General features: G+C 46.2%; 1 protein-coding gene across 5 annotated transcripts in view; it reads right to left on the bottom strand.

Annotated features, from left to right (window-relative positions):
- Positions 1-25,901, bottom strand: part of SCUBE3 (signal peptide, CUB domain and EGF like domain containing 3) — a 297,033-nt gene that overhangs the window by 13,817 nt on the left and 257,315 nt on the right. For all 5 annotated transcript variants that reach the window (XM_030221603.1, XM_030221600.1, XM_030221602.1 and 2 more), the window contains 7 exons: positions 16,598-16,720; positions 14,144-14,260; positions 11,489-11,581; positions 10,334-10,450; positions 7,814-7,975; positions 4,535-4,738; positions 3,253-3,414 (listed from right to left, as the gene is read on the bottom strand). In XM_030221603.1, coding sequence (XP_030077463.1) covers positions 3,253-3,414; positions 4,535-4,738; positions 7,814-7,975; positions 10,334-10,450; positions 11,489-11,581; positions 14,144-14,260; positions 16,598-16,720 — 978 coding nt within the window. The remainder of the gene's footprint in view (positions 1-3,252; positions 3,415-4,534; positions 4,739-7,813; positions 7,976-10,333; positions 10,451-11,488; positions 11,582-14,143; positions 14,261-16,597; positions 16,721-25,901) is intronic.

Raw genomic sequence — 25,901 nt, forward strand, 5'->3', positions numbered from 1 at the left:
TGTTTTTGTGTAGAACTTTGTATCACTTTTGGTTATCCAGTCCACCGCCGGCTGTAAATCAGTCAGCATATAACCCAGTGGTAGGCAACCCGGTAATAAACACTGGTCCTGGAGGCACCCCAGCCACTCAGATTTTCAGGATATCCACAATGAGTATTCATGAGAAAGATTTGCATGCACTGCCTCCACTGCGTGCAAATCTCTCTTATGAGTATTCATTGTGGATATCCTGAAAACCTGACTGGCTGGGGTGCCTCCAGGACCAGGTTTGGGAACCACTGATATAACCTATTCATTCTGCCCATCTAGGCCAACTACTAAGCTCTACAATCTCTTCCTCAGAGATCCTCTGTACTTCTCCCATGCATTCTTGAATTCAGATACGGTATTCGTCTCCACCATCTCCACTGGGAGGACGTTCCGGTAAAAAAAAAGCCGAATATCACCACTCTCTGGATAAGTCCTGGTACCACTTCTTCTCCTCACTGACCTGGCCCTTTTTCGTTCAGATAGTAATCATTTAAGTGGCTGGGCATTAACTGGATAACTTTTAAAAGAATTCGGATAGGGAAATTATGCACTGGCCATCTGTTGGCGAGCATAATTCCCTTTGAATACAGAGCTGTTTGACTCAGATTATGGTTTTTTTTTTTTGAATTTCCAACAAATTAATCAGTAAAAAAAAAAATAGTGGAGAAAAAAAAGACCTCAGTCAAAAATCATCAAACAATCCTCTGACAGTCTCCAAATCTGGGGTCCCTTTTATCAAACTGTGGCAAAAGGGGGCCTGCGCTGGCGTCGGCACGTGGTTTTGACATGCGCTGAGGCCCCCTTTTTTCCGCAGCGGGTAAAAGGTAGATCTTTCTTTTTTTCAGGAAATGGCCGTGCGGCAAGTGAAGCACTCAGCCTCCCTCTGCTGGTAGGAGTTCATAACCCAAGCGTCTTGACCGGTCTGGAGGGTTGCTGAGGAACAGGAAGTTGCATCAGAAGAGGTAGGTGGGGTCAGAGGGAAAGGCCCGGTGCAGGCAGGCTTTGAGTACATTTGGCGCTGGTGCTATAGAGCCGAAGACTTGCTTGCTTTTCAAAAGGAACACCGTTGGGGGGGGGGGGGGGGGGAGCTTGAGAGAGAGCCATGGGCAAGTCCAGGCGGGGAGGGAGAGATACTGGACCATGCATGGGGGGCAGGAGGGAGGGATAAGGCGGACAGCACGTGATTAATTATTAATCACAATTAAATTTTTAAATCTTGATTAATAACTAACATGTTAATCACAGCATTAATCACGATTAACACGCAGCCCTATTATTTATTATGCAAACCACCTTGATGGCCGAACCAAAGGGTGGGTTATTAAATAAACCTGAACTTGGAACAGCTCAACTCTTATAGAGAATTCCTGTCTGGTACTGGTTCACCAAGGAAATTCATACTAGAGATGTGCAAGCCCCAACATTTTGGGGTTCATTTTTATAATTTTTCCAGGGTTTTCCCAGTTTTCAGGTAGTTGTCAGTTTGTTTCACACATTCGTTGTAGTACCGTATTTTTCGGACTATAAGACGCACCGGACCATAAGACGCACCTAGGTTTTCCTCCCAAATTTGGAGGAAACAAAAAAGGGCATCTTATAGTCCGAAAAATAGTTACAGGCCCCCCTCCCTGTTCCAGGCACCCTCCCTCCGTTACAGGCACCCCCCTTCCTCCCTCCGTTACAGGCATCCTCCCTCCCTCCCTCCCTCCGTTACAGGCACACCCCTCTCTCTCCCTCCGTTGGAATTTTAAAACGCCTCACCTCGTCGGTGTGACTCGCGGTAGCAGCAGCGCTTCAGCGTGTATGCTGCTCGGCGATCTTCACTCAGCTTTCTCTCTCTCAGCTCTCTGGTCCCGCCCTCAGAGCTGAGAGAGAGAAGGCTGAGTGAAGATCGCCGAGCAGCATGCACGCTGAAGCGCTGCTGCTACTGCGAGTCACACCGACGAGGTGAGGCGTTTTAAAATTCCGACGGAGGGAGAGAGGGGGGTGTGCCTGTAATGGAGGGAGGGAGGGAGCCTGTAACAGAGGGAGGGAGGGAGGATGCTTTTAACGGAGGGAGATGCCTGTAACGGAGGGAGGGAGGTGCCTGTAACGGGGGGAGGGGGGGGGGAGGGGGGGTTGCTACATTCCGACTATAAGACGCACCACATTTTCCTCCCAAATTTGGGAGGAAAAAGTGCGTCTTATAGTCTGAAAAATACAGTAACTTGTTTTGTCTGTGTGTTAAAAACTTTTTAACATGCAAGACTGTGCCGGTTTTAATTCATAGGGCACAGTAAAATTTCTAAGGGGCTTAAACAATCAAACATGCGCCAACACATTCATGAACCTAATTGATGCCATTTAGAAATATCATCTGGGAACTGAAAACATTCACATTTTAATTGTAACCTGCTTTGATCTCACACGTCGAAGATGCAGAATATTTTTAAAACATTGAATAAATCATAAAGACGTGGGTAAAAATGGGATGAGGTGGTTATGTTCTTCCTGGCTTTTACTTTGGGAGGCATTTGACGTCGGTCCCTCTCCCTTGATGACCTGGTAAACTTTCTGCCACCACTGGGAAGCACAGTCATGAGAAATTCAAGGGCCGAGAGAAAATAATTATCCTTTGCTAGATTCTATTTATTTATTTATTACATTTGTACCCCGCGCTTTCCCACACAATGCAGGCTCACTGCGGCTTACATAGTAATTCGATATACAAAGTCTTATAACAGAAATTTCAAAACGGTAGTGAAACATTATGAAGCTGAGCTTGAATGATAAGTTGAGTTTGATAATGTATGATTAGGATAAAATAGGGTAGACAGGATAGGACAGTATAAGTTGGGGGGGAAAGGGGTAAGGGGTGGAGAAGAGAAGGATGGGATGCGTAGAGGGGGAATGGGGAGGAGGGGTAAGTAAAACCAGTGATGAGGTCGGTATCTAAGTCAGAACAGAATTGGGAATGGAGGTAGGTAAGATTAGGTTGGGACATTAGAGTAGGCTTGCTTAAAGAGGTGAGCTTTCAACATTTTTCTAAAGGGCAGGTAGTCGTTAATTAATCTATATGGATCATATTATCATGTCCTCTTCCTCTTGCTTCCATTCTGTGCTCTGAGCTGGGTCCAGTTTTGATGTGTGATAAATGTGTAGAAATCCTGATATTCCTACCAATATAATTCGTGAAACTAAGCTCTTTCTACAAGAATACCATCAGGGAACGTGATAACATACCGGCACACGCTGTTATGTTTGTTGCTCCTACTGGACCGTACGCATCGCTTCCAGGGCAGAGGTCACAAGACAGCTGGCCTTCCTTCTCTTGGTAAGTGCCTGGTGGGCAGGTGATGCACTGTTTCATCTGCCCATGGTAATATGTTCCTGGCAAACAGCTAGCTAAGAAAGAGGCAAAGAGACTAGTAAAACATCAAACCAGAACCTCCTAATCCAGCTCCAGGTCTAAAGCTTTTTCTCTCTCTTACCAGACTCTGTCCATCATGGCCATGCAGACGCTGTTCGCTCTAAGCTGAGTGGTAATCCTCCAGCTGCATTGCTGCCAGCAGGGGGTGCTGCTTCAGTATTGTCTTTTCAATCACTAGGCACATGTAGAATCTGCAGAGCTTGCCTCTCCCTTCCTATTTGAAATGTGATAGTGAAACAGCTCCCCCCACTGGCATCAATGAAAGTGGAGGACTGCCGATCAGCTTAGAGAGAAAAATGCATGCAGCAGACCTGCGACAACAAGGCAACCAACCTCTGTCTGAACTGACAACAGGGTGAATTCTAGGAAGCCATGTGCCCCATACCTCCTATCGGCATGATGGCTCTGCTGTCTTTCATCATGTGTTATGAATATCTATGCTTTGGCCATTACGAACAAATTAATTGAGAACCTGAGGAACAGGGAGCTTAAATATGCAAAGCCTCTCAGAACCTGATTAGTTGGCCACAGAGCCGTGAAGAAAGGTCCCAGGAGGATGATATTGAGAGGACGGACAGGAGGATATGATATGGAAGGCAGGCAGATTGTGAGACCCCTGAAATGTGTTTGGCCAAGCTGTGAGGGTAGAGAACAAAACAACGTCTGAAACCATGGAAAATAAGGACATATTAACACAGTACACTTCAATAATAGTACTAAAAGTACCGATTTATTTAAAAAAGAAGACATTGAACAAGTAACTCATCAGGCCTTGAAGAAAATGATGCTCTGAGAAGGAAAGTAAGGCAAGCAAGCAAGCAAGCAAGCAAGCAAGCAAGCAAGCAAGCACTCTGACCTTTAACCCCCACACTCAAGTCACTGGTTGGTGTCAGTGCAAGGAACTTTTCTCCCAGTAACCCTAAATCCCAGCATCAATGTGAAAACAAAAGTGGAGGGTGGTGAAGACAAAATAAGGGGAAATCAGAATACGAGTAACCAAGAAGAAAAGAGAGAAGCAAACCAGATAGTCTCAAACATGTTTATTCATTCTTCTTTCTGCCTTCCATTGCCAGCGTTGGATAACCGTTCCCTTACCACACTTCAATGCCACTCGTTGCTGCCCTGGGCTGCAGCTCTCCTGCTCCTCTGTGGGAATGCTCAGCTTCTGTGCCACTTCGTACTCCAGACCTGCAAAGCGGATCAGGAAGCGTTCCTGGTTTATGGATTTCTTCAGGGCTTTAATGGCTGACTTCAGCTTCTTCTCCACCTTTAGCCGCAGGCAGTTCAGATTACAGCTGCCTGCAGGGGACAAAACAGAGGCCACTTTGCAGGAGACAGAGGTGGGCATCTGGTAGGTTTACGCAGGAAGACCCATGGACTAGCGCTGGCATTAATCTGTGTAGAACGTTCAGAGGGCTCTAGCACGGGAAACAACATTCGTGTGATTAGTGCAAATAGTATTTAAATGTAGTCAAACAAACGTTAAGGGGATCGTTTTCTATTCTCTCCCAGTGCTCAGAGAACAGCGCACAAAACAAAGCCGCCCTTACCGCTGAAAATCTAACGCCAGCTCCGGGATTTGGAGAGCGAATTTCCCACAACTTTTTCTTTAAAACTTGATGGTTTTTATTTAATTTGGAAGAAGGAAGCCTGTGCAAGCCCCTAAGCGGTGGTAGTGAGAGACGAATATATGCGAGTCAGAGGAAACCCGAAAGTGAAAGCACACTTTGGCACCTGTTTTCTGTGCTTAAATATAAGCTTTTCAGGTGAAAAAAAATTGAAAAGCTTCTAATCAGAGGCACAGAAGAATGGTGCTGATGCGTTGCTTCCGGATTTGCCTGGCACATGCGTACAAGAACTCTGCTTGCCTAGGGTTACCATACGTCCGGATTTACCCGGACATGACCTCTTTTTGAGGACATGTCCGGGCGTCCGGACGGATTTGGCCAGCCTGCCCGTTTGTCCGGGTTTCTGGACAAATGGGCTGGCTGGCGGGGGCAGGAGCGGAGGCGGGCGCGGGGCTCCCTTCCCCTCCCCTTACGTTACTATCCCTGGTGGTCTAGAGGTACCTCTTCGCTCTTCGGGGCAGGAAAGAAAGAGCCCCCTCTTTCCTGCCTGGAGCGCTGCTGCTAGCTGCATCCTATGTGAGTCTAGTTCTCGGCGTGTCAAAATGGCCGCTGAGAGTTGCAGTCTCACGAGGCTGCGTCAACTCTCGGCGGCCATTTTGAAACACCGAGAGCCGGACTCACACAGGATGCAGCAGGGCAGCTAGCAGCAGCGCTCCGGGCAGGAAAGAGGGGGACTCTTTCTTTCCTGCCCTGAGCGAAGAGGTACCTCTAGACCACCAGGGATAGTAGCGTAAGGGGAGGGGCGGTGACAGGGGGGAGGGAAGGTGATGGGGGGAAGAGGGGACGACCGGGGGCGGGGCGATAGCGTGAAAGGAGCGGGCGATGGCGTGAAAGGGGCGGGGCGAGGGCGTGAAATGGGGCGGGGCAAGTGACCTCTTTTTATGAGGACCAAAAATGGTAACCCTATGCTTGCCGCTAAACTGTTGTGTGCATGCACCTGGCATATTCCTCCCCCTTGCTTTTGGTCATTTGCAACTTTTTACAGTTGAGCATAAGGGAGCTATTTTTCTGTGCTGCTTCCGCAGTTGGGCTCTGTTCCAAATATAGCACCGAAGTTCTGAGCATGGGCCCACCAGGGAGGTGTCACACAGCAGGAAAAATGTGAGAATTTAACTCTTTGGAAGAAACATAGGGGAGAAGAGTTAGGGGGGGGGGTGTTATGAAGGTCAGACAGTAGAATAGCTGATGAGAGGGAATCACCAGTTTGCAGTGTTCCTTAGTCGGCTGCCACCTGGGACGGATCGCCGCTGCACACCCCCCCCTGGTGCAGCCTCCCTCCCCATCACCTCCAATCCCCCCCCCCCCCCCCCCGGGTGCATTGCTCTTACCTCCTGGAGTGCTGGGAGCAGCCAAGCGGCTGTCGGGTCCGCCGGTTCCCTGCTCCTTCTACCACAGAACAGGAAGTAACATCAGAGGGAGCAGGGAACCGGCGGAGCCGACAGCCACGTGGCTGATCCTTGCATCCCTCCTGCAGTGTGCACCTGGGGCGGACTGCCCCCGCTGCCCACCCTCGTTACGCCGCTGCCAGTTTGTACTAAGTACTGAGGAAAGAGCTACGTTATAGAAGAAAACAAGGCCCTCCGTCTCCAGCTTAAACACTATCAAAATATTAATTGGACTCCTGATAGATTTCATCAGAACCCTGGATGTCAAACTACAAAGCTAAGAGGTGCTCTGTTAGCAGAAATGTATTCCAGTTCCATGGCAAACTGGACCGGATCTAGATGAATTCCATGGGGGCAATTGTAGAACGGCATTTGTGTGCCAAGACGCTGCTACAGAGTATTAGTTTAAGTCGGCATGGATCTGCCTAAAGTTATGTGTCAACAGTTATACCAGGTCAATGGCAGGCAAAACTGTTCATGCCTAAGTGGTCCATGATATAAGTGTAACACAGTCATTCTATAAGTTACATGCGTAAGGTGTAGACACGCCCATGCCCCTCCCATGCTCCGCCCTTGAGCCCACCCCTTTGCAGCTTCTGACAAGTTTTTGGAGCAATTCTGCAGATAGAAAGGTACCACACTGGCTGGAGAGAAATAAAACAGATGCCTTACTAAGATGAGACATATCTTTCAACCTAAAAAAAAAAAAAATCAGTGCGACCCCCCCCACATCAGAATTTCAGAACTTTACAGATTTTCTTTTCAACTGCTCTTGTGATCTTGTGCCATATTCCTATGCATTTCTGATCATTTCCAAATGGTGGCAGAGCAAGGACAGTGGGGACGAGAGGAGTGAGAGGAAGTGCACTGGGAAGACTGGAGTTCCTGGAGAGACTTACCAGGGCTTTTTTTGAGGGGGTACTTGGGGGTACTGAGTACCGGCACCTTTTCCGTTATCTGCTAAAACTGACCCATGGACCCCAAGTTTTAATGAAAGAGCTGAGGCTCTACACACCAATTCTGCCTTGTCATACATTCTGTGACCGGTTGCAGGGGGCTTGGCTATTGTGGGATGGGTCCCTCAGTGATTACCCCCACCCCTGAAGAGTGGCCTAGCATTTGAGTACCGGCACCTTTTTTTACTAGGAAATACGCACTGAGACTCACTAAGTGGGGGGGTGGGGGGGAGGTTAACATTCACCATCATTTACTTATAAGTAAATTCTAACAAAGCTAGGCTTCGTGGGTAAAGCTGCAATTGAAATGATGCTGTTAAATCACTCTGCATGGAGGATATGAAGCTACCAGGTTTTTTTCTCTCCCACAGCGTTATCACAGCTTTTTGCCACCGCAGTCCTTACTTGTGATTTCCTCAGGTTTTACTTCTGCCTCGAATTCTAATGTGATGCGTGTCACTTCCTTAATCTGAGAATTTCGGGCTCGTCGGCCTTTTCCTTTCTTGGATGAATCGCACTTCAGGTTCACAAACGTCACCTGGCAGTCCGTGCACGGAACCAAGCCACCTTTAAAAGAGAAGAACAAAGCAGTAACAATCCACTCAGCAGACAGGACCCATGATAACTGATGTTTCTTTCTAGGTCTTACATTTGGAGCTTAGAATCCTTTATTCTCAATCATTTTCTAAACAATCCCTCCGTTATCTTGCAGATATTTTCTTATTTGTGTGATTTATTACTTATTAATTGCTATTGTTTTCTTCATTCTATTTATTGTAATGTGTTTGTTCTGGCCTACTTTGTTTGAATGTATTTTTCAATACATAATATTTTGATAATAAGCTAGGATCAGAGGTTTACCCAATCACAGCTTAAGGGTGGAGGATTCTATTTATTTATTAAAATTTAACAGGAAACAAAACACTTCTTGGAATGACTGTGGATTGAAATTCCATGTGTAAAGGGGAAAGGGGAGGAGTGGCCTAGTGGTTAGGGTGGTGGACTTTGGTCCTGGGGAACCGAGGAACTGAGAGTTCGATTCCCACTTCAGGCACAGGCAGCTCCTTGTGACTCTGGGCAAGTCACTTAACCCTCCATTGCCCCATGTAAGCTGCATTGAGCCTGCCATGAGTGGGAAAGTGCAGGATACAAATGTAACAAAAATAAAATAGATACTATTGGAGATTCTACATGGAATGTTGCTATTCCACTAGTAACATTCCATGTAGAAGGCTGTGCAGGCTTCTGTTTCTGTGAGTCTGAGTAGGACGTCAGACTCACAGAAACAGAAGCCTGCGCAGCCACATTGGTGATCTGCAAGGGCTGACTTCTACATGGAATGTTGGAATAGCAACATTCCATGTAGAATCTCAGATAGTAGCAACAGTGGAGGAGTGGCCTAGTGGTTAGGGTGGTGGACTTTGGTCCTGAGGAACTGAGTTTGATTCCCACTTCAGGCACAGGCAGCTCCTTGTGACTCTGGGCAAGTCACTTAACCCTCCATTGCCTGCCGCATAGAGCCTGCCATGAATGGGAAAGCGCGGGGTACAAATGTAACAAAAAAAAAAAAGGATAGTGATAGGAGTGCACTACTGTCTGCCTGGCCAGGATGAACAGACAGATGCAGAAATGTTAAAGGAAATTAGGGGCGCAAACAAACTGGGCAACACAATAATAATGGGTGATTTCAATTACCCTGATATTGACTGGGTAAATGTAACATCGGGGCACGCTAGGGAGGTAAACTTCCTTGATGAAATCAAGGACAGCTTTATGGAGCAGCTGGTACAGGAGCCAACGAGAGAAGGAAAAATTCTAGACCTAGTCCTTAGTGGAGCGCATGATCTGGTGCGGGAGGTAATGGTGCTGGGGCCGCTTGATAACAGTGATCGGATATGATAATAGCTTTGAAGTAAGTATACATAGGAAATCAAATACGTTAGCGTTTAACTTTAAAAAAGGAGACCACGATAAAATGAGAAAAACGGTGAAAAAAAAACTTAGAGGAGCGACTGTGAGGGTCAAAAATTTACATCAGGCGTGGATGCTGTTCAAAAACACCATCCTGGAAGCCCAGGCCAAATATAGTCCGAGTATTAAAAAAGGAGGACGGAAGACCAAGTGACAGCCGGCGTGGTTACAAAGTGAGGTGAAGGAAGCTATTAGAGCTAAAAGAAAATCCTTCAGAAAATGGAAGAAGGAACCGACTGAAAATAATAAGAAACAGCATAAGGAATGTCAAGTTAAATGCAAAGCGCTGATAAGGAAGGCTAAGAGGGACTTCGAAAAAAAGACTGCGTTGCGGAGCTATTGTTAATAATATGTAACCTATCCTTAAAATCGAACGTGGTACTGGAAGATTGGAGGGTGGCCAATGTAACGCTAGGGCTTTTAAGGTAGGTCTGAGGAGGGCCTAGGCTTGGGGGAGGGGGAGAAGCTTCGGTTTCTACTGTATGCATCACTGACTTTTCTCCTAGAAAAAAAAAAGGACTCACATGTATTTTATAAAAGGCTCAACACCTGCCAAGCCTTTAATAAAATACTTGGATAGTTTTAAAAGTGCAGATTTACCGTCCATTTCCCCACCTAGATGATGTGTACAGAGTTATTCTCTTAAGTTTTCCAGAATTCAGTCAGAGATCTTGAAGAATTATCTGCTACATGAATGCTAGATGACCTCATCTCTTTACTGATTTCAATTCCAAGAATTCACCCACTGTCTTTGTGATGTGGCTCAGAGGAAGAAAGAGAGGGACGAAATAAAGGCAATACATAAAGTTTCACAAGGTGGTCAGATAGGGAAAATAAAAAAATCAAAGGGAGCACTAGAAATGGAAGGTACCAGGGCACTGAGAATAGAAGGAAAGACACGAAAGAGAAAAATGACAGATAAAAATGTAAGAGAGCACAAAGGAAACTCTTTACCCGAAGTGGCATGTTTTGATGTATCATCCTGCTTTCCTTTCGTATGAGGGTGCAGGTGGCATTTGGCATCCTTAATCTTAAAGGAAGCTTTCTGTTTGATTGGAGGAGCAGCAGTCTCTAAAAGAAAAGGTACATGCTAAAACACCATCAGTGAGCGGTGGATTTCTAAAAGCTGTATAGCACAGGGCCGCCGAGAGCCGCCCCCCACCCCACCCAAAGTCATCGTCGTCGCCGCCGGGCCCCCGCACCCGAGGTCGCCGGGCCCCCCCTCCACCCACTACCGGGCAGGGCCCTGAACTAACCTTAAACGCCTCCTTTCACCACCTTCGCAGCAAGCAGCAGCAGGGCAGACCTCTCCTTCCTTCTGTGCCCCGCCCTCGCGGATGTTACGTCAGGCGAGGGCGGGACAGGGAAGGAAGGAGTGGCCTACCCTGTTGCTGCTTGCCGCGAAGGTGGTGAAAGGAGGCGTTTAAGGTTAGTTCCAAGTTACTTCCGGGAGCGACAGACGTGGGCGGGCCCGAACTGTGGTGGTGCCGGGCCCTCTCAGGAGGCCCGAGCCCAGGGACTTTTGTCCCCCCTGTCCCCCCCTCTCAGCGGCCCTGGATAGCACAGAGGGAAGGAATTTGGCTATGGAGAAATCAGGGGCGGATTGCCCATATGTGCAACTGGCCAGTGCCCAAGGGCCCAGAGGCTCTGGGGGGGGGGGGGGGGCCCAGTGCCTCTCTCCCCCCAATGCACACTACAGCCCCTCAAGCCTCAGTGGGCCCTCCCCAGGTCTACCTTGAAGGGCCCTGGTGGTCCAGTGGCCTCTTTGGGGGCAGGAAAGAACCCCGCTCTTTCCTGCCTGCTGCATCTTCAAAATGGCTGCCGAGACCTCCTGCGGCAGTCTCACGAAAGTGCCTCAGGAAGTCTTGGCAGCCATTAAGAAGTGGTGCTGGGTAGAGTGGGGTTCCTTCCTGCCTCCGAAGAGGCCATTAGACCACCAGGTCTCTTCAAGGTAGGCTTGGGGGGCTGTAGTGAGGGAGGGGGTGCTGGAAGCAAAGGTGCGGGCAGAAGTGGGGGGCCTGGGGGGGTACAATGACGCTTTCTGCCCGGGGGCCCAGTTCACTGTCAGTCCGCCCCTGGGACAAATGATTAGTGGGAGATGACACTTACCAATGCAGTGATGTGTGTTATTGCTCTGTCTCTGGGGGATACCTTGCTTCAGTACTGGAGTCCCACAGCTCACTGTATAGCTGTTTTCGGATTCTGTTAAAAAATAAAAATAAAAAATGATTCTCAACTGGCAGTTATGACTGACATTCTCCTTCTTTAGACACTATCCCCTGGATTCGATATAGGTCACCCAAATTTGGACATGCATCCCAGATCTGCGAATAAACTAATTAGTCCATGAGCTGTTAACAATGAATAATTGGCTTTAATTAGCAGTCATTTGGGCGTACGCACAGATCTACCCTGTGTCCTGTTCTATAAAGTGTGTGCCTAAATTTTATAACAAGTAACTGAAGAGGGCCGTGGGAGGGGCATGGATGAGTCAGGGGTGTCCCTGAAATTAGGGGCGATGTTAATTAGTTGGTTGCAAGCCAGCATTTACACTAGGTTTCAGAAGGCTTTTGTGGGGAAGTGTATACTTACGTATGTAAATCCTAGTATTCTGTACAGGAACATAATTGAAGTGGAGGAGGAGCCTAATGGTTAATGCAGTGACCTGAGAACCAGGGGAACTGGGTTCGATTCCCACTGCAGCTCCTTATGACGCTGAGCAAGTCACTTAACCCCCCCATTGCCCCAGGTGCAAAATGTGTAAACCTCTTTGATTGTAATCACAGAAAGGCGATATCTCAAATCCCATTCCCTTTCCCTCACGTATGTAAGGAGCATATAAAACAGACAAAGCAGATACGTATAAGAAAAAGAGAGTATTGTAATTGAACAGTCCAGACTATCCAAACAGAAAATTAAAATTGGGATGAAAGTACAATCCCTAGGGAGGTAGGGGTCCTTTCACTAGGCTGCTGCAAGCACTAATGTATTTTTACCACCGCAAAAATTGGTGCTCAGGCGTCCCGCGGTCATTTTTAGATCAGCACGCGCTACCCATGTGCTAAAAAATAACATTTATTTTTCAGTGCTGGGGGCAGGACTGGGGCCAGAGAGTGTGCGTGTTCTGCACCAATCGGTTAGCACAGCTACATTGCCGCATGCTAACCAATTAGCGTGTGGTTAGTGCGTGAGCTGTGGCAGTAGGGGCTCACCACTACTACTGCTTATTATTTCTATAGCGCCACTAAGATGTACGCAGCGCTGTACACTTGAACATGAAGAGACAGTCCCTGCTCTACAGAGCTACAATCTAATCAGGACAAACAGGGATAAGGACAAAGAGTAGCAAGATTCCGGAATCCCAAAGAGTAACAAGATTCTGGAATCCCAAAGATTACTACTACTACTACTACAGTGCTACTAGACATACGCAGTGCTGTAAGAGACAGTCTCTGCTTGACAGAATTACAATCTAATGGGAATGATAAAACAGACATGGGTACTGTGCTAATGGCCAGGCACTAATGGGATAATTAGCGTGCGGCCATTAATAGTGGAAATAGAAAAATCGTCTATTTTACCTCTGCGGTAAAAGTGACCTTAGCACATGGGACTGACCCGCGTAAGGATGTGCTCCATAACTTGCATCAGAAAACACAAAGGGAGATAGAGGTGTGTTCAGCAAAAGTTCTTGATTTTTTTGATTTTTCATATGATGTTGGATATTTTTTTGATTGGAGTATGTAAATTTTTTAAAATGCAGATAAATCAACTTTATGTGCAATTAATTTAGAGTATTTATGTGCACAAATGCAATTTAGCCTGTGTTATTTATGCATATAACATTTTCAACCTCCCAATTTTATAAAAGTCACCAAAAATTCAGCATGCAAATTTGGGCACGCACCCAATTTGAGTACACAATTTAAGTAACTAATGAGCTAATTAGTGCCAATAAATGGGTTTTTTTAAACAACTATTGGTACTAATTAGATTTAATTGGAATTTACACATGTAAATATAGTCACAAGATCCGCACCTAAAATGTACATGCGATCTGAAAAAGGGAGTGTGGAAATGGGAGGGTCACGGGTGGAACGGGGGCGTTCCTAGCATTTACGCAAATTGTTATAGAATAAGGAGCGGCCATTTACACCACATTTCAGTTGGTACAAAACGTCAGTGCTTAAAGTTAGGTGCAATTCCCAGGCATAAATACTATTCTATAAATCACGCCTAACTTTTAAGTGCGGCTTATAGAATAGCACTTTTTTCAGCGCCATATATAGAATTCACCCACAAATGTGCATTCCTAAAGAAAGGGTAATATTTAATGACCAGGGGTAGCATGTAGGGCATGAATGCTCTGTACCCACAGGCTTGCAAGATGATTTTCAAAGGGAAATTCCCTACGGCTTTTCTCTTTGGAAAATTCTCTGGCTCCCAGGGTCGTGAGGATATTTTATCCCACATACTCTGCAAGTTCAACGTGTATTGCATAAAGAACATGCTAAGATTACATAATTAAATCTGTGCACACAGTTCAGCTGGCCTGCCTAGCCCCCCTGCCCCCCTGCCCCTTTTCCCCCACAGAGACAGAAGGGCAATTTTTAAAGCAGTTTTTCAACAGGTAAAATATCTGTGATACCATGAAACCCTTTGAAAATTCCCCCATAACTAATACGGTTTCAAGTTTATTAGCGTCAATGAACTCTGTAAAGCTGTACGCTGGTCATTCTTGACCTCTAGTCCCAGAGTCGTTACCTGGTAGGAAGCGGGCCTTTGACGTGCAGGTGAGTGAACAACTGTCCTTCTTCCCGTTTTTGTTGCAGGTGAGTGTGGCCCGATGAGGTGCAGAGTTTGGCAGGCACTTTACAAGCTCTAAGGAAAATGAACACACACTTGTGAAACAGGAATGAACTATGATGAATGAAACTGCTTTTATATGCGAGGCAATTCTCCAGCTTGGTGCCTCCATTTAGATACGCAGATGCCAAGTGCTGGGCGCCAATTTTATACCCGCATCTGTGCGCCAAGATGCTTTTATAGAATATTGGCATAGTTTATTTATTGTTTATTCATTTATTGGGATTTATTAACCCACCTAACATCAAACTTACAATCTTGTTAACGGCAAAACAATAGCAAAAATGACCAAGTCTAAACATAAATACAGTGAATGAGGAAAACTTGAAAACAGCAAATTGAAACCTAATAACAGGACTACATGAAACAGGATCAAAACCATACACCTTTAACAGCACTGAAATTCAAATAACAGAGATATAATACAATGAGGGGCATAATCGAACGGGGCACCCAGGTTTTCATGAGGGTGTCCTTGCAGGACGGCCCCGTAAAGGGGCGGGGCAACCCGTATTATCGAAACAAGATGGGCGTCCATCTTTCGTTTCGATAATACGGTTGGGGACGCCCAAATCATGAAATTTAGGTCGACCTTAGAGATGGTCGTCCTTAGGTTGTTTTTTTTCGGCGATAATGGAAACTGAGGACGCCCATCTCAAAAACGACCAAATCCAAGCCATTTGGTCGTGGGAGGAGCCAGCATTCATAGTGCACTGGTCCTTCTCACATGCCAGGATACCAACCGGGCACCATAGGGGGCACTGCAGTGGACTTCAGAAAAAGGTCCCAGGTGCATAGCTCCCTTACCTTGGGTGCTGAGCCCCCCCCCCCAAAAACCCAAACCCACAACTGTACACCACTACCATAGCCCTTATGGATGAAGGGTGGCACCTACATGTGGGTACAGTGGGTTTGTGGTGTGTTTTGGAGGGCTCACATTTACCACCACAAGTGTAACAGGTGGGGGGGATGGACCTGGGTCCACCTGCCTGAAGTATACTGCACCCACTACAACTGCTCCAGGTATTTGCATACTGCTGCGATGGACCTGAGTATGGCATTTGAGGCTGGCAAAAAAGTATTTTTAAAGAATTTTTTTGAGGGTGGGAGGGGGTTAGTGACCACTGGGGGAGTAAGGGGAGGTCATGCCCGATTACCTCCGGTGGTCATCTGGTCAGTTCGGGCACCTTTTTGATGCTTGGTCGTGAAAAAAAATGGACCAAGTAAAGTCGGCCAAGTGTTCGTCAGGATCGCCCTTCTTTTTTCCATTATCGGCCGAGGACGCCCATCTCCTAAGCATGCCCCAGTCCCGCCTTCGCTACACTGCCGACATGCCCCCGTGAACTTTGGTCGTCCCCGTGACGGAAAGCAGTTGAGGGCGCCCAAAATCAGCTTTCGATTATGGCAATTTGGGTGACCTTGCGAGAAGGACGCCCATCTCCCGATTTGTGTCGGAAATGGGCGACCTTCTCTTTCGAAATATTCACCTGAACGTCAGCATAATACTAATGAAACATGTCCTCTAGTTCTACCACCTATTCTACAAACTGCTACCACTACTCATCGTTTCTATAGTGCTACTTGATATACGCTGTGCCCATTTTGGAGTGCCATGTACATTGGTCTTGAACATCCAGATACACCTTAACTGCGGTGACCAGCAGTGTTTGAAACAGGGGCGTAGCCAGACTTTGGCGGGAAGGGTGTCCAGAGCCCGAGGTGAGGGGGCACATTTTAGCCCCCCCCCCCCACCACCAACAACTTTGACCCCCCCCGCTGACGACCCTCTCGACCCCCCTCCAGCTGCCAACCCTCCCCCGCTGCCGCTGTTGCCTACCTTTGCTGGCGGGGGACCCCAACCCCCGCCAGCCGAGATCCTCTTCTTCTGGCGCAAGGCTTCGTTCTGTTTCAGAACGAAGCCTTGCAGATCAGCCAGCAACGTGGCCGCTGGCTGATCTGCAAGGCTTAGTTTTGTTTCTGTGAATCTGATGTCCTGCGACGTCAGACTCACAGAAACAGAACGAAGCCTTGCGCCGGAAGAAGAGGACCTCGGCTGGCGGGGGTTAGGGTCCCCCACCAGCAAAGGTAGGCGACGATGATGGCAGGGGAGGGTTGGCGGCAGGAGGGGGGGGGGGGTCGAGAGGGTCGTTGGCAGGGGGGTTCAGGGCCAAATCTACGGGGGCCCAGGCCCCCGTGGCCCCATGTAGCTAAGCCACTGGTTTGAAACAAACATTGACTGCTGTGGCCGAATCTTGGGCTGAAAAAGTTTCCTCAGCCCTGACCACCGAGCTGTTACTGGGTTAATATGAGCTCTTTGCTCACTAGATGGCAGTGTTGCATGGCCTTACGCACCTATGCAATCTTTCTTGTTCCAGTGCAGCTTGTAACTGGCAGGACAGGTACATTCATAGCTTCCTGGCGTGTTGACACAGCCGTACTTGCAGCCTCCCCGATTCATGCTGCATTCATCGACATCTGCAAGAAACGAGGAACATTTTGAATTTTTGCCTTTAAAAAAAAAAACAACATGGAGCTTTTTGCTGTACATACCAACTTTAGACACCTAACAATATAAATCGAAGTTATAAATTATTTTGAGAAAATGAAATCAGATTCCTAATTTTGAACTCAATGTGTAGATTAAAACTGTGCTGTTGAAATCCTCGGTGTAGTGAACTATGACGACTTCTACAAACAAACAAACAAAAAAAAAAACGCAGGAAGAAACCTCTGCACACATGAACACAGAGGCTCACAGAGATGGCCCTGAGGAAAAAGAATCAACCAGGAGATATCGCCAGGATTCTTTGCGGTAGAAAAGACCCAACACAGCCGGGTTTCAGCTAGAATGCCAGCATCAGAGGTCACACGATTTCCAAATCAATCAGTAATGCACAGCGATGCACTTTTGGGTGGACCAATGCGGGAGCAGGTTTGGGCCGTACTATTCAACACCACTAACCAATAAAGTGTCAGTGAATATCAGCGGATAGCCCCCCCCCCCCGCACAAGTGATTTAACTGGCCAGCAGCCTCTCCTGCCTGTTTAAATCATTTTGAATATCGAGCCGTACACTCTCGTGGTGCTGTGCGTCTGCGTGATACGCTTTTCGTTTCCTGTAGCGCACTAATTTTCAACCAGATGATCCAACTTTCTACCAGCCAAAGCTGGTTCTTTTAAATACTGGATCCAATGTTGAACCAAATTAATACAGCACAGGCCACTCACTGCTCATTCTGTGACTTAGAAATCACAAGCGGCTCTTCGGGATCCTTTCGGGGTGACTTTTCCACCAAAACGCATGAAGACAATATTTGAATGTGGCTCTTTGAAATTAGGCTTGTTACAGAGTAACATAGTGGCTGGTGGCAGATAAAGACCGATATGGTCCCATCCAGTTGGCCCAGTAGGGTTACTAGGGCAGTACTTGCCATGAAGTGCAGGTTACCTTCCACATGCCATGGTTTCTTAGGAAAGCAGAACAGTAATTTCTTATTGATTAAACAGTTATGATAGAATTATAGTTATAAAGTGAATGATAGAAATAAAACATCACTGACAATGGGGGGGGGGGGGGGGGGAGGGGGGGAGGGGAAGGTCATCTGAAATTATTTCCACATGGCTCAATATTCAAAAGAGTAAAGGCCCTGTTTACTAAGGTGAACGAGTGTTTTTAGCGTGTGCTAAAAATTAGAGTGCGCTAACCATGTAGACCATAGGAGCCAACTTTTCAAAATTATTGGGGGTGCTAAGCCCAATGAAAATAACCCCTCCCTGGACACATACAAGGAATTTTCTCAATATTGGGGATGCTCAAGCACCCACAGAGTCAGCTCCAATGATGTAGACGCCCATAGGAATATTATGGGCATCTACCCGGTTAGCGCGTGCTAAAACCGCTAACGTGCCTCTAGCACTGTTTAGTAAATAGGACCCGTTAGCCTGTTAACTTGGAGAGTTAACAAAATAAATCTTTAAGGGGCCCTTTTACTAAGCTGCTCCAAGAAATAGACTTAATGCGTCCTTACACAGGATTTTCCCCGTGTACTAAGCCTATTTTTAGCATGGCCATCAAAAGAGGCTTTTTCTATTTGTTGACTATATGGCCATGAGCTACTGTTAGCATTCACACGAAGCCATTAAAAAAAAATGAATACAACAGCACTTAATGTCTCCTATTTATGAGGCGCTAAGAGCTCCTGCGTTGTCGGCGTTACTCGGTTAGCGCACACTGTCAGTGTGCTAGTGAACAGAGCTTCCATTCCACTCTCCATCTCTGATATGTACGCTCTTAGTGCATGCATCTAACGCAGTTTAGTAAAAGGGTCTGTAAGTCTGAAAACTTGTCTCACATAAGAACATAAGCGTTGCCATACTGGGACAGACCGATGGACTATCAAGCCCAGTATCCTGTTTCCAACAGTGGCCAATCCAGGTCACAAGTACCTGGCAAGATCCCATAACAGTACAATACATTTTATGATGCTTATCCTAGAAATAAGCAGTGGATTTTCCCCAAGTCCATTTTAATAAAGGCTTATGGACTTTTCTTTTAGGAAGCTAGTCAAACCTTTTTAAAACCCCGCTAAGCTAACTCCTTTTACCACATTCTCTGGCAACGAATTCCAGAGTTTAATTACACGTCGAGTGAAGAAATATTTTCTCCGATTTGTTTTAAATTTACTACTTTGTAGTTTCATTGCGTGCCCCCTAGTCCTAGTATTTTTAGAAAGAGTAAACAAGCGATTCATGTCTACCACTGCGCTCATTGACTGGTAGAAAAAAAACCTGTCTATCTGTTTTGTATCCAGTGTATTTTCAAAAGACCAGATTTAACCAGATATCTTCATGAGTACCTGGATTAAGGCAATCAAATAACTTTTCTGGTTATCTTTAACCAGATATCCAGCATCTGCATATTGACCTTATCAACTTCTTATTTTCAGTGGCCGAAGCAAAACGTTATTCTGCTCAAATACAAGTGCAAAAGAACTCATTGCATGTAAAAGACAACTTGTTTTGAGTCAACAGGTTGTTTGGTTGGCCTTTTGTGCAGCTGTTTGTATTGTGCAAATATGTTTTCCAATGAAAATTGAATGGAATGATTTTCATTTAGAGAAAGGAAGTATAAAAACATCTGTTTAAAAAGACATCAGAAAAAGAGTCCTGTATAGTTTCACTGGATAAGTGGCCTAGTAGTTAGGGTGGTGGACTTTGGTCCTGAGGAACTGAGTTTGATTCCCACTTCAGGCACAGGCAGCTCCTTGTGACTCTGGGCAAGTCACTTAACCCTCCACTGTCCCCACGTAAGCCACATTGAGCCTGCCATGAGTGGGAAAGCGCAGGGTACAAATGTAACAACAACAACAAAAAAAGATCTATCGGTAGCACTCAGCTTTGTTGCATGTAGTACAGTGGTTCTCAACCTTTTTTCAGTTGGGACACATGATGGACAGTGCTCGCATACATGACACGCTTTATACATACATGACCCTCATGGATGTGTAGTCTGATATAGTGGAATTAGAAAAGGTACAGAGAAGGATGACAAAAATAATAAGGGGGATGGGACGACTTCCCTATGAGGAAAGGCTGAAACAGCTTGTGCTCTTCAGCTTGGAGAAAAGATGGCTGAGGGGAGATGTGATAGAGGTCTATAAAATACTGAGTGGAGTGGAATGGGTAGACGTGAATTGCTTGTTATTTCCAAAAATACTAGGACTAGGGGGCATGCAATGAAGCTGCTAGGTAGTAAATTTAAAACAAATCAGAGAAAATATTTCTTCACTCAACACGCCGTATGCTGTCTGATTACTGCCGGAGCCCTCACTACCTCACAAATAGGGGAGCGGTAAGGGCTCCGGCAGTAAGTGGCCACGCGGCAATTTTTAAATTACCGCACAGCCATTTATTTCCCCTTTAGAAAAACTACTTTTACCCACTGTGACAGGGCTGCCGAGAGACTGGGCTGGGCCCGGGGCAAGGCCGGGCCCTGTCCCCGCAGCCGCTCCCCCCTCCACCTGCCTCCTTCCGTCCGCCACCGGGCCGGGCCCCCTGCATTGAAATCACAGCGCCTCTCACCTCCGTGTAAAAGTGCTGCAGGCAGCAGCAAATTGCCTCCCTTCGGGCCTCCTTCCCTCCCTGTGTTCCGCCCTCGCGGAAGCTAACGTCAGACGAGGGCGGGACACAGGGAGGGAAAGAGGCCCGAAGGGAGGCAATCTGCTGCTGCCTGCAGCGCTTTCACATGGAGGTGAGAGGCGCTGTGATTTCAATGCAGGGGGCCCGGCCTGGTGGCAGACGGTCGATGACGGAGGGCGGGTGGGACTGCGGCGCCGGGCCCCCCTTGGAGGCCTGGGCCCGGGGAATTTTATCCCCCCTGCCCCCCCCTTCTCGGCGGCCCTGTATGGTGACCTCGGCATGCGGTGATCCCAAGAGCCGACACCACCGCAGGCCACCTTTCACCGTCGTTTGGTAATAGGGCCCCTAAGTGAGAGCATGTTATTCTGGGCAGCTTCTTTTGTTAAGGGCGAAATCTGCAAAAAACAAAACCCCTAAAAAACCACCCTTAACTCAACTATTATTCTGAGTTGGTTCGCAAGCATTTACAAGCGTTCATTAGCCAGGGGGAAAGCAAATTGTGTGGAAATGAAAACACTTATTAGTTCAAAGAAACAGCTGCCAACCTACGACCGCTTGTCTTCTGCATTTTATTACAGCCCTCCCCAGAGCACGCAATGCCAAAAACATGTAAATTATTTATTCATGCTGATTACAAAGCAACACTTAAGAGGAGAAATTAGAAAACACTAAAACAAACCAGCTAAAAACATAAAGAGGTTGCTCTGTGCAGGCCAAAAAGAGCACCGCCCACCCGCTCAAGAATTACGAACCCGAAATAAAATGCTTTCTGGAAAAGACTGAATGTCCTGAAGTGCCGAGGGCATGAAAATGCAGCACCCACTTTTGTGACAGTGAAAAGAAAGCACAGCAGGGCCCTTCATAGCAACACATTTATTGTTTAAACAGAGACTTAATCCTCCTGCTTTGGTAACCGATGTAACATCATGATGTCCCAAGTGACTGGGTGGCAGAGCGTTAACCTCCTCCATATTATTATTCCGCTTCTCAATCTTAGCCAAAAGGCAGAGAAGGACCTGTCCTCAGCTCACAGGACTCTTGGATTTTAACCCATAAGAGGCCAAGTGACAGGGCAAGATAGGGATCTCTGTAGGCTGGTGTTGGGACAGCCACTCAAGCCAATGATGACACTCACAGCCATGCATCTGCTGGGGAGAAAAAGCAGTCCCATAAAAGAAGTTGAGCTAAGAACGTCAACCACAAGAGTTGTGTCTGGACTTTGGAGTAATAGGCACGACAATTTCACAAGCGTCCGTTGGACGTTTTGCTTTTCCATCATCTTTGGTGTCACCTTTGCTGTGTTTGCCTGCTCAATTTCACAAGCGGGGCACACCCTCAGCAGATCTTTGTGCATCTCTTCAGACTAAGAAAGTCCCTTGGTTTTGTTCCTGGAAAGGGACTCAAGGTAGACGAGCCTCCAATGGCATCCTCCTCGATTGGGAGAGGGTCTTCTGTTGGTATATCCTCCAATTCTACTCTTAGTGAGGACTCTCCTAAACTCAAGCAGGACTGGATGACTATGCTTCTCATATTACCCTTTAGGCCAGGCCAAATTTGCCTTCTTCTCTTTCAGGAGTTATCTGTCAGAAGACCACTCAGCTCTTCATGGCCATGAGACACTCTCTTTGTCATCTGAAGATACAGATTACATTGATAAGGTTCATGATCAGGCTCCATCCAAAGCAAACACCAATGCTGAGTATCTGCATTCGTGCTTGCACTGGCAGCTTTTTTCTAGCCCATATTGACAAACAAAAAATAGAAGAAGTGAAATCAAAGAAATCAAATTTAACATAAAAGGCCTGGCTAAATCTTCAAGCACCAAAGGAGGGATGAGAGAAAGCAAATGAGATAAAAGAAGAAAGCTTTAAAAATGTTCTAAAACCTAACTAAAGGAGTCTTATACTAAAGATTAGAATCTGTTATCTGCAGCAGGGCCTATAGGAACACAATCAGCCTTATTTTCGAAAGTGATGGGCGCCCAGATTTCGACCCAAATTGGGAGATCTCGCAAAGGCGCCCAAATCAGTATAATCGAAAGCCGATTTTGGGCGTCTTCAACTGCAATCTGCCATGGAAACGGGCAAAGTTGACGGGGGCGTGTTGAAGGCAGGACTGGGGTGTGTTTATCGGCCGAGGAGAGATGGGCTTCTTCGGCCGATAATCGAAAAAAGAAAGGCATTTTTAGCGTGAATTTGGGTAATTTTTATTGGACCCTTTTTTTCACGAACAAAAAAGTGCCCTAAATGACCACTTGACCACCGAAGGGAATCGGGGATGATCACCCCTGACTCCCCCTCCCAGCATAAAAAAAACAACTTTAACAACTTTTTTTTCCAGCCTGTATGCCAGCCTCAAATGCCATACCCAGCTCCATCACAGCAGTATGCAAGTCCCTGGAGCAGTTGTTAGTGGGTCCATCAAGCCCAGCATCCTGTTTCCTACAGCGGCCAGTCCAAGTTACAAATACCTGGCAAGAGCTGAAAACAGTACAGTACATTTTATGGTGCTTATCCTAGAAATAAGCAGTGGATTTTCCCCAAGTCCATCTTAATAATGGCTTATGGACTTTTCTTTTAGGAAGTTAGCCAAATCTTTTTTAAACCCCGCTAAGCTAACTGCCTTTACCACATTTTCTGCCAACGAATTCCAGTGTTTAATTACACTTTGAGTGAAGAAATATTTTCTCCAATTTGTTTAAAATTTACTATTTTGTAGCTTCATTGCGTGCTCCCTAGTACTAGCATTTTTGGGAAAAGTAAACAAGCGATTCACGTATACCCGTTCCACTCCACTCATTATTTTATAGACCTCTATCAAATTTCACCCCTCAGCTGTTTTTTCTCCATGCTGAAGAGCCCTAGTCGTTTTAGCCTTTCCTCATAGAGAAATCATCCCATCCCCTTTATCATTTTTATTGCCCTTCTCTGTACTTTTTTAAAATTCCACTATATCTTTTTTGAGATGCGGTGACCAGAATTGCACAAAGAATTTGAGGTGTGGTCACATCATGGTGCAATAAAAAGGCATTATAACATCCTCACTTTTGTTTTCCATTCCGTTCTATTTGTTTTATTAGCCACTGTGCTGCACACTGAGCAGAGGATTTCAATGTATCATCAATGGCGACACCTAGATCCCTTTCTTGGTCGGTGACTCCTAATGTGGAACCCTCTATTACGTAGCTATAGTTCGGGTTCCTCTTTCCCTTGTACATCACTTTGCACTTGCTCACATTAAACGTCATCTGCCATTTGAATGCCCAGTTTCCCAGTCTCGTAAGGTCCTCTTACATAGTAACATTGTAACATAGTAGATGACGGCAGAAAAAGACCTGCATGGTCCATCCAGTCTGCCCAAGACAAACTCATATGTGTATACCTTACCTTGAATTTGTACCTGTCCTTTTCAGGGCACAGACCGTATAAGTCTGCCCAGCAGTATTTCCCGCCTCCCAACCACCAGTCCCACCTCCCATCACCGGCTCTGGTACAGACCATATAAGTCTGCCCTCCCCTATCCTAGCCTCCCAACCACCAACCCCTCTTCCTCCCACCGGCTCCGCCACCCAATTTCAGCTAAGCTTCTGAGGATCCATTCCTTCTGCACAGGATTCCTTTATACATATCCCACGCATATTTGAACTCCGTTACCATTTTCATCTCCACCACCTCCTGCGGGAGGGCATTCCAAGCGTCCACCACCCTCTCCGTGAAAAAATACTTCCTGACATCTTTCCTGAGTCTGCCCCCCTTCAATCTCATTTCATGTCCTCTCGTTCTACCGCCTTCCCATCTCCGGAAAAGATTAGTTTGCAAATTAATACCTTTCAAATATTTGAATGTCTGTATCATATCACCCCTGTTCCTCCTTTCCTCCAGGGTATACATGTTCAGGTCAGCAAGTCTCTCTTCATACGTCTTGGAACGCAAATCCCATACCATCCTCGTAGCTTTTCTTTGCACCGCTTCAATTCTTTTTACATCCTTAGCAAGATACGGCCTCCAAAACTGAACACAATACTCCAGGTGGGGCCTCACCAACGTCTTATACAGGGGCATTAAAACCTTCTTTCTTCTGCTGGTCACTCCTCTCTCTATACAGCCTAGCAATCTTCTAGCTACGGCCACCGCCTTGTCGCACTGTTTCGTCGCCTTCAGGTCCTCAGATACTATCACCCCAAGATCCCTCTCCCCGTCCGTGCCTATCAGACTCTCCCCGCCTAACACATACGTCTCCCTTGGATTTCTACTCCCTAAGTGCATCACTTTGCATTTCTTCGCATTGAATTTTTCACAATCCTCTTGTGATTTAACAACTCTTCGAATAACTTTTATTCACCAATGAGGCAATTCTGTAAAAAGCGTGCCTGCATGTACACATATTTTTTGAGCATAAACATGACCTCTTACGTGTGCACTTGCCCTAAACGCTATAACAGTGGTTCCCAAACCTGGTCCTGGAGGCACCCCAGCCAGTCAGGTTTTCAGGATATCCATAATGAATATTCATGAGAGAGATCTGCATGCACTGCCTCCACTGTATGCAAATCTATCTCATGAATATTCATGGTGGATATCCTGACAATCTGACTGGTTTGGGTGCCTCCAGGATCAGGTTTGGTACCCTATATTATAAGCTCAGCATAAATGGTTTAGTATGCAACTGGGAAGGGGGTGTACATAGGGGAGGAAAATGGGCGGGTCCTTGGCATGACTAGCATCTTCCAGAATACTATGGTGCATTTAGGCATGTCCACTTCCACCTGCCATTGACCTGGCATACGTAGGTGCACCTTCTTTTGGGTGGACCAATGCGGCATTTGAGTTAGTATTCTAGTCTTCCGCAATCTGATACAATCTATGGTCTTAAGTCAGATCTGCAACGCTATATATGCAGGATGCAAGGAACAGCTACTAAAGAAATTACAAACAGCTCAAAATACTGCGGCTAGACTGATCTTTCGAAAACCCAAATTTGAATCTGCAAAACCACTCAGAGAAATTCTGCACTGGCTCCCCATTAGAGAACGAGTAACCTTTAAAATATGCTCACTAATTCACAGGATAATCTTCGGTGAAGTCCCAGAATATATGCTCGAATTAATTGACTTACCACCCAGGAACAGATTCAGTACCTCAAGATCATATCTGAACTTACACTACCCAGACTGTAGTGGCCTTAAGTACAAATCAATTTACACCACCAACTTTACATATATGGGCACTCAATTATGGAATGCTCTACCCAAACAAGTAAAATCTACTCAGAACTACCTAAATTTCCCAAAATTATTGAAATCTGTATTGTTTAAGAAGGCTTATTCCCCAGGTTTAACCTAACTTGTATTAACTATTAATATAAATTCAGATCCAAAGACAATAATTGCCTGTCTATTATCACTTGCCTTTTGATGTTTAATTGTTATTTTATATCTTATTCTCAATTTGTATAACTGTTTTTCTTGGACTGTAGCTTGCACTACAGACTTTGTAAGCCACTTTGAGCCTGCGATCAG

The sequence above is a fragment of the Microcaecilia unicolor genome, chromosome 12 (genome assembly GCF_901765095.1).
Source record: "Microcaecilia unicolor chromosome 12, aMicUni1.1, whole genome shotgun sequence".
NCBI classification, from domain to species: Eukaryota; Metazoa; Chordata; class Amphibia; order Gymnophiona; family Siphonopidae; genus Microcaecilia; species Microcaecilia unicolor.